Source organism: Protomyctophum bolini (assembly GCF_963924005.1).
Source record: "Protomyctophum bolini genome assembly, chromosome: 11".
In the NCBI taxonomy this organism is placed as follows: Eukaryota; Metazoa; Chordata; class Actinopteri; order Myctophiformes; family Myctophidae; genus Protomyctophum; species Protomyctophum bolini.
Window position 1 is genome coordinate 40,368,891 of NC_137872.1, and position 9,791 is coordinate 40,378,681.

General features: G+C 42.8%; 1 protein-coding gene across 1 annotated transcript; it reads left to right on the forward strand.

Annotated features, from left to right (window-relative positions):
* Window positions 1-508: 508 nt before the first annotated feature.
* Window positions 509-9,590, forward strand: LOC308323491 (kelch-like protein 24; the record flags this gene model as incomplete). Its single annotated transcript, XM_080775219.1, has 9 exons — window positions 509-568; window positions 1,230-1,598; window positions 1,928-2,062; window positions 2,534-2,725; window positions 4,793-4,939; window positions 5,811-5,973; window positions 6,192-6,326; window positions 8,934-9,077; window positions 9,346-9,590. The coding sequence occupies 9 exons, from the start codon at window positions 509-511 to the stop codon at window positions 9,588-9,590; spliced, it is 1,590 nt and encodes a 529-aa protein (XP_080631345.1).
* Window positions 9,591-9,791: the final 201 nt, after the last annotated feature.

Here is a 9,791-nt window from a genome sequence, read left to right on the forward strand (position 1 = left end):
AATATTTGTGTACACTTTGTCCAAGGTGTTTTTCCCCCTTGTTGCACATTTAACATGTTGATAAAACTTAGGTAGGACAGTTTTCAAATTTGCCTGGTTGAAATCTCCCCCCACCAGAAAGAAAGCATCAGGATGAGCCAGTTGTAACTCACTAATGGAACTGTACAACTTGCTCATGGCATCCTTTACATTTGCGCTGGGTGGGACATAAACAGCCACAATAAAAGCAGCTGTCAGTTCTCGCGGCATGTAAAAGGGACGGCATTGAACGTGCAGAATGATAGTCAACGGACCAGCGCGTTCATGTGTTTGGGCCCACGTTGCAATACCAAATTCGGCCACTATGTCCATTTCGCCTCAGGGTTTCCTCTGGGTTCTGTCTCTATTCATATATACTCTAAGGTTGTGACCCACGGGTTGAGAAGCCCTGCTCTACATAACATTGGTGATGCATGACAGATATTGTTGTTTATTTGGTCTACTCTAGGCCCTGCTGGCAGCATCAAGCATGTTGGGCGTCACGGCTGTTGGAAATGCCTGCAGTGAATTCCTGAAGCGTCGCATGGATGTGAGTAGCTGTGTAGGGATTTACTGCTTTTCTGAGGAGGACCACTCGTTTTAGAATGTTGGAGAAACTCACCCGGACCCAGACAGGTCAACATGCTAGCTGGAAAACCAACAATCTTATCTTGACGATAGCAATAGGAAACCAATGTGTTTAATATTTCCATTAAGCTGTCACTGACTGACTAATATAGAGAGTATGCACATGCATGATTTTCCCATCAGAACACCTGATATGCCCCTCATTTAGACTGAGTGGCAAAACATTGAGCAGCATGGAGGGTTGGAGTACAGAAAGTAGCTCATAACGTTTCTATGGTGGATTTTTATGAAACAAAAACTTTGCAGATAGAAAGAGGATAATTGAAGGTTTTCGTACAGCTGAAATGTTGGTGAGTTTAACATTGTTTAATGCAATCCGACAGGACTTTTCTGTTTGGATGAATGGGCTGTCAAGGCCAGAAATTAGTTTTTTTTTGCCACTCAGTGGGCATTCCCGCATAACTTCCAGGTACGATGTCACGCGCATACCCTCTATACAAGGGAAAATGGCATTTCAACATGGTGGTACGCAAAAGCAGTTTTAAAAACCCTAGGTTCCATCCTGGCTTCATTTATAAATTGATTTATAAATCTCCCTCTGGGATGCTGTCGTTGCATTTCAGGTGTCCAGCACCTCCTCACAGGAGGCTGAGATGTTTGAGGACTCCGTCCATCCCCAGAAGGTGTTAAAGGGCCTCAACAGGCTGCGCCGTACTCCAGGCTCAACACACACGTCGGGGATCAAGGAGGGAGTTCCAGAGGCTGATAGAGTTGTGCGGAGGGTGGTGAAGGCAGGTGGAGGACGGAGGCAGCCTATCCGCATGGCTGCGTTACGAAGTCCCTTTGCCTCCCCCAACACCCAGAGACCGAGACCCAAGCAAAGGCCGAAGGACGTAGAGAGGGCCTTGTTGTGTGATGTGATTCTGTGCTGTGAGGGACAGGAGTTCCCCTGCCATCGATACGTACTGGCCTCCTTTTGCTCATACTTTGAGGTCATTTCACACAAAAATTTACCTTGGCATTCACATAATTTACAATTTAGGCATTTAGCAGACGCTCTTAATCCAGAGCGATTTACATTGAGCAATAACAAAAAGCATGGCATACATCACATACATAAAAAGTAGTTATCATGAAACATGCGTAAGCTAAGAACGTAACAGTGGAGTATCTATATAATTAAGCTATACATGTATACTATACTATACTATACTATAGATATAGAATGTTAGGTTCACTTTATAGTAATGTATTCATTGTTGACGCAATTTAAATGAGAAAGGCCTAAACCCTGAAAACATCACCTTTTCACCCTGCACAGGCCATGTTTACATCTGGCATGATGGAGTCCACACAGGACCGGGTGTCCCTCAGTGGCGTGGAACCTGAGATTGTTGGTATGTTGGTGAACTACGCCTACACTGCAAAGGTGTCCATCTCCACAGCAAATGTGCAGGTACTGCATTATCATCATCATCATCATGAACCTTATTCATTTGTCCTACGTGTGTGCTTACTTCCCAACTTTAAGCATTGTCATGCTTTAGCTATTGAAAAATAGCAGATCTACAAGCTCTTAGCGCGGCACCGAGTGCCGTGCTACGAGCTTGTATAGATCTGCTATTTATTTTAAATCGTGAAAATGTGGCGCAAACCTTTGAATATATATTATTTCAGAGCGAACATTTTTAACTCAAATCTTTGTTTCTGGTGGATGAGGTCCCTGGAATGACACATGTTCAGATGGGGGTCAGCGGCCAATTACATATATATTTGGGGGTCCTTGACATGAACATGTTTGAGAATCACTGACATAGAAACATGGTTTTTTCAGAAAACTGTCAGGATTTAGAAAACATTTGTAGAATCTGTTCTCAGGTCTAAATGGGTTAATAAACACAACAAACGTGTGTTTGTTCTACTCTAGGCCCTGCTGGCAGCAGCCAACCTGTGGGACATCACGGCCGTTGGAAACGCCTGCGGTGACTTCATGAAGCGTCACATCGACAGGAAGAACTGTGTAGAGATGTTCTGCTTCTCTGAGGACCACTCCTGTGGCACGTTGAAGAAACACAGCATGGACTACATTCTGGAACACTTCTGTGTTCTCTACCGACAGGTCAGTCATAGAGCGCCGAAGTCCTGGCGCCAGTCGCTCGTCCCCTCGATTCCCCTGGTTCACGGAAGTAATTTCTCTATGGAGAATAGCATGGGGTGATCTTAATATCGTGCGTCGCAGTCCCGCCCCCTTTCATGACGACGCCAGGCCCAGGAAATGATTCCCAATGCATTTTTCCTCATAGACATTTCAAAAAGTATTTATTTAAAGGCGGTTACGTCGCGGACAAAGCCAACTCGAGTTGTGACAAATCATGACAATAAACACAATATTTTGGACCAAACAAATAATTACAAAGAATAAAAACAACAAAAACTGCTGTTTTTTTCTTCTTTCTAATTATTTGTTCGGCCCAAATTTTTTTTGTCTGTTGTCATGATTTGTCACCACAAGAGTTGGCATTGTACGACACACAGGGAATCATTTTCTGGGCCCTGGTAGGGGGCAGGACTGCGACGCTCTATAAGCATTGTGGTCCAAAAGTATACAAGCTGTCTCTGCGTTATTGTCAGGGAGGTTTATGACACTCATTATGATAGTCTGTTTCTAGCAAAAATGTAACTAATTCAGCAGCAGTAACATTAGCGTTTTCTCTCAGTCAGTTGATTCTTCATATCCATATGAGTGAAACGGCCTGGATTTCAACACAGTTCTTATATGAGGCGATCTAAAATCCCCCTATGGGGATTACAATGCAAATAAAAAGTACATGAACCCGTGGATTTGCGCCCTCTACCGATATTAACGTCAGACTTCAGTGCTCTAATGAGGCATCATACATTTACCAAGTTGTTTTGTTTGTTGGCTTTTTCACCCATGACTTTGTTTTATTACCATTTCTCCAAGGTGTCACCAGTAACTGACCTAGACCTGGGTAGAAACATCAGTCATGTCAACTGTGACCAGTGTTGATTTTGTCGACTAAAACTAAGACGAAAAATGTCCGTCGGCTACCTTTTTCCACTGACTAAAAGTAAATGAAAACTAAGCTATGATGACTAAAACTATGACTAAATACTATGACTAAATATATACTGACAATTTCGTCAACAAATAAAAACTAGACTAAAATAGGAAGGCACTAGTGGACAAAAGATCCAGTATAAGTCATTTTACAATAATTGGTTGCATGCTGAAAATAGACGATCTACAAGCTCACAGCTCACGTTGCAGTCTCACGACGGCATCAAGGCCCACGAACATACATTTTGTTCGACTATATCAACTGTAGATTTAGTTTAGACTAAAATCATATGATATTTTGTCGACTAAAACTAGACTTGACACTAAAACATTCCAGGTGACTAAAATGTGACTAAAACTAAATGAAAACTATTCAAGAGACTAATGACTAAAACTAAAAATCTAAATTTGCTGCCAAAAACAACACTGACTGTGAGCACTTCAGAGGAGGAAAGTTCCCTGGAGTCAGTTCATCTTTTAGATATTAACCTACCTGTGTTTTCTTCTACCAACAGGTCCCAGAGTCACTTCATCTTTTAGATATTAACCTACCTGTGTTTTCTTCTACCAACAGGTCCCAGAGTCAGTTCATCTTTTAGATATTAACCTACCTGTGTTTTCTTCTACCAACAGGTCCCAGAGTCAGTTCATCTTTTAGATATTAACCTACTGTGTTTTCTTCTACCAACAGGTCCCAGAGTCAGTTCATCTTTTAGATATTAACCTACCTGTGTTTTCTTCTACCAACAGGTCCCAGAGTCAGTTCATCTTTTAGATATTAACCTACCTGTGTTTTCTTCTACCAACAGGTCCCAGAGTCAGTTCATCTTTTAGATATTAACCTACCTGTGTTTTCTTCTACCAACAGGTCCCAGAGTCAGTTCATCTTTTAGATATTAACCTACCTGTGTTTTCTTCTACCAACAGGTCCCAGAGTCAGTTCATCTTTTAGATATTAACCCACCTGTGTTTTCTTCTACCAACAGGTCCCAGAGTCAGTTAATCTTTTAGATATTAACCCACCTGTGTTTTCTTCTACCAACAGGTCCCAGAGTCAGTTCATCTTTTAGATATTAACCTACCTGTGTTTTCTTCTACCAACAGCCAGAGTTTCTCTCCCTCTCTGTGGAGAGACTGACAGAGATCCTCTCCAGTGATCACCTGAGTGTTCCCAAGGAGGACATGGTGTTTGAGGCTGCTATGATGTGGTTCGACAAGTGTCCTGCTACCTGCAGGCACAGCTTTGGAAAGGTCAGTCTTTTCTTATTCTCACATCCTGGACCTATATGATATTGATACTACTACTACTACTACTACTACTACTACTTTTTTTCTATACATTTTTCTTTTCACCCAGTGTCAATTATCTAATGTAATCCTGGGCGCTATACTTCCTCTGCCAACCTGTGGGGGCAGCGGACTAACCTCATGCTTCCTTCTATGCATGAGGAGTCCAAGCTGCTTCTTTTCACCTGACAGGGGGGAATTTCCCCGGACGGACGTAGCGCGTGGTAGGAACAGGAAGGTCCTTTCAGGTGCCCCGGCTGGCCAGGGGGAGGCAGTTTAGAGACCAGGATTACTGCATTACTTTTTTGTGAGAGTACCTACCCTAGGGGACACGGGGAGAACATGCAAACTCCACACAGAAAGGCCCTTTTGCCAACCCCACCTCGGTTATGGGCACTGATGACGCGGAGGAGAGGACACGCCCACAGCGTTCCCAGCGGGAATCGAACCCAGGACCTTCTAGCTGTGAGGCGACAGCACTACCGACTGTGCCACCGTGCCCCCTGTTACTACTACTTATTGATACTATGTATTATTATTTTTATTTTATTTATTGTTCTTTTTATTACTTGGACGGCGCCCGTCTTGGAACAAAACCTTTGATTTATTGTTTTTTAACTTATTGTTACGAACTTGGACATTAATGCAGGCGCAGACGTCACTCAAAGTCTGGCACATACGTCCCGGACTGAGATTCTGTACGAGAACACATTTTCTGTACGCAGAAGACACAGGATTTTGTGTCTTATAACAATCATTTGAATAATTGTTGTTTTACCCAATGTCCAGTTGAACTAATAAATAATCCGTGTTCCACTTTATTTTAATTTTTAAGGTACTAGAGCACATCCGTCTTCCTCTCGTCAGTCCCTCCTACCTTCCCACTGTGGTTCTGTGTCTGGATGTGGTGAAAGAACACGAGGGCTGCCAGAGGTTCATCTCTGAGGCCAAGAAGGAGAGACCCTACCGTAACACAGCACGCCCCCGCAGGCCCACAGGTACCCTACCGTAACACAGCACAGACCCACAGGTACCCTACTGTAACACAGCACGACCCCACAGGCCCACAGGTACCCTGCTGAACACATGCATGTTAAAACCAATCTACTCTGTCTCACCTTGTCCTTCTCTCCTGCTTGTTGAAGTGTCTCACCTTGTCTTTCTCTCCTGCTTGTTGAAGTGTCTCAACTTGTCCTTCTTCTCCTGCTGGTTGCAGTGATAGTGACGGTGGGAGCAAAGTGTAACAAAGGTGGTTTTCACAAAGTGGAGAGCCTGGATCCCCTGAAGAACAACAGGAAGACTCTAGGATATCTGCCCTTTAAAGCACATGAGTATGCTGTGGTCGCGTCAGGTGAGGATTACCATCAGAGGACTGGATCCTACTCTGAATTGTTGATGTCTTGAAGGGTACAATTGAAGCATTCAGATTAGAAGACTCTCTTATCCATAGCTGTAATTACAAGTTCAAAATCTGACAATGTCACGCAACCTTGTCAACTAACTAACAGTGTAAATAGTCACTTAATGGAGTGCAAAGAAGAAAGAAACATATAAAAGAAACTAGGACACCAGGTAAACATACACCTAACAACTGGGAAACATACACCTATCCCTGTTGAGGGATACTGGGAACGGGGTTATTACTTGCGCAAGCAGAGTGCGCAAGTACTAGTTTCGCCCAGGACGATATTCGATGTGTATGCACCGTCCCAGCAAACAATGTGTATGCACCGTCCCAGCAAACAATGTGTATGCACCGTCCCAGCAAACAATGCGTATGCACCGTCCCAGCAAATGACGTCATGACTAGTTCATTGAGAGCTAGTTATACCAGTTATACCCTGACATCATATGCTGGGACGTGCATACGCATCAAAAGTGGAGCAAAGTAACTACAGTATACTGCTAATCAACTTACAAATGACATATACATATACATAGAGGCATTTCCTTTAATCCACCCGACACTGATCGACTTATTTCAGTTTATATACCTTTTTTCCTATCGGATATCGATGATTTTTTTTCTTTGGGATCCAGAATAATTCTAAATCAATAAAACTGTATTTCTTTTATAGATAGAAACTGGTACCATACTTCATAATACTACTTCTTTTTTTTTTACATGCATAAAGTAGGTAGGTAGCAAACGGTTAAACCTAATAATTCAACATTTCAAACGTTCCTTCACAGAGAAGCTGAGCTTTGACAGTTTGTAGCGGTCGACAGTACTTGCGCTCTGCTTGGACACTAGTAGGCCATTTATGGCCTACTAGTGTGCAACAAGCAAGTAGGCACTCGACAGAGTGCAGTTCTAGTTACTTGCGCAAGCAGAGCGCGCAAGTAATCATTTCGCTTGGTCTCTTCGAAGTGAAGCCAAGCTTTCTTCAACCGTAAGTCTGTGCCTGGTTTGCTGGGACTAGTTACAAGTTACAACATTACGTCATATACACACCATGTACTCTGGTCCCAGTTCTCAACGATGACGTAATGTTGTAACTGGTCCCAGCAAACCACGCACAGACTTACGGTTGAAAAAAACTTGGCTTCACTTTTTGGAACCAAGTAACCACAGTATACTGCTAATCAAATTACAACTACATACTCTGTATTTATATATACCAGTTTATATACCTTTTTTTTCATCACATATCAATGATTCATTTTTCTGTAAAAAAGTAGTTAGGTAGAAAATAGTTACACGTAATGATTATACATTTCAAACGTTCCTTCACAGAGATACTGAGATGTGATAGTTTCCAGCGGTCGAAAGTACTTGCGCGCTCTGCTTGCGCACTAGTAGGCCATTTATGGCCTACTAGTGTGCAACAAGCAAGTAGGCACTCGACAGAGTGCAGTTCTAGTTTGACTACTGTAATTACTGATAGCTCACAGGCAGGGTGTTGTTGTTTTCTTTTTTTCTTTTTACTACAATAATATTAGCTATAGTGCAGCCAGTGGTGAGGTTGGTATACTACTGTATAGCCCACAGTTTATGTTACAATTATCTTGGTGAAGTTTTGTAAAAGTCTCGCCTTTTATAAGTGTACCACAGTGATGTAAATAGGTTTTCAATGTAATGAGTCCCAGGATGCAGGGATGGTCTTTCAGAAATGAGTTCCAGGGACATTTTATGAGGCCCACTTCAACCACGTTAGGAGTCATATTTAGCTGCAATTTTTATAAATTGCAGCATTTAACTCCCATTTCATTTTATATGGTTATAATGTGGCTATATTCATGTAGAAAACGGAAGAAGAAAGTATTATTATAACTAAAGCTAGCAAAAGAAACTGGAATAAAAAACAGTACAGTCGTACAGTAGTGCATCCCGTGGATGCAGAGGTCGTTGTTTTATTGCGTCCCTTAAAGGGACACTTCACCCTTTTTGCAAATAAATATATGTTAATGACATTTAGAAGCTTTAGAACACTTTCCTGGGGGTCTTTATGTGTGTAATATGTGGTTTTAGATATTTTAGATTGTAGCAGTGAGCCTGTTGTCTCTGATGTCATGGACACTGGGCTCACTTCCTTCCTGGACTACATGTTGTCTCAGTAAGACAGCTCTCCCCCTATATCCACAAGGAGGAGCAGTGCACCAAAGAATTATGGGAATTGTAGTCCAGGAAGGTAGTGAGACCAGTGTCCATGACATCAGAGACAACAGGCTCACTGCTACAATCTAAAATATCTAAAACCACATATTACACACATAAATACCCCCAGGAAAGTGATCTAAAGCTTCCAAACGTCATTAACATATATATTTTTTGCAAAAAGGGTGAACTGTCCCTTTAACTATAAACTGCGTTTTGGGATGCAAAATGCATACTCACAATAACATAGAAGATGGAGAAAATAGAAGATACGTGAAGACATTTCAACTTGTGTATTAAAGCATATTACAATCTTTATTTCTTTTAACAATGGTTTTAATTCTGCTCTTCTCCCACCAGGCTCCACTCTGTATTTGGCCGGAGGATATCTTGAAGGTTTGGCCATTAAGGATCGTTCGGCCAGTAAGGAGGTGTGGCGATACGACGTTCACCATAAGTCATGGCTGAAGACGGCTCCCATGAAGACGGCCCGCTATGGCTTCAGTAAGACTGTCACTCAGTTCAACCACGTTAACCCTGGACTCCCTGTTTTGGTTATATATCATAGGCAAAAATAATAAGATAATCATCATTTGTGGGATGAGCAGGATGCTGCTAAGTGGGTTGTGCGGTTCCCATGAAAAATGCCCTCTGCCAACACAAACTGTGGTATCGGGATCCGATCGGATCGGAAAAATCGGGAGTGTGTGTGTATCCCTAGTTCTAATGATCTTTTCTTTGTGTGTTTTTCTCTCTGCCCAACCCCACCCAGGCCTGGTGGAGCTGGATGGATGTGTGTTTGCCGTGGGGGGCTCTGGGAGTGAGGAGAGTAAAGCCTCCATAGAGCGCTACGACCCCCAAAACAACACCTGGAAGCTCCTGAAGGATGCCGTGCCCGACGCTTGTCGTGCCGAAGCGCTCGTCTCGTCTCCGCTTGTGGTCGCGCGAGGAAGATGGCTCTATTTTATTGGTACGGACGGGTTGATTAAGGTCCCGTTCACGTCTTTACTTCGGTAGACTCGATGCGAACGGGCATCATTCTTGCATATTAAATTTGCCTTCTGTATAGTTTGCCCTCTCACTGCGCTGTCATCCGCAGCAATTTGCAACGCAGCAGGGAACTTTATCAATGTGTTAAATTCATAAACTACACAGTGAAATCTATAGTGTTTTTGAGTGGTGCAACCACTCCAAGGAACAGCAATGTCCGTGTTCACC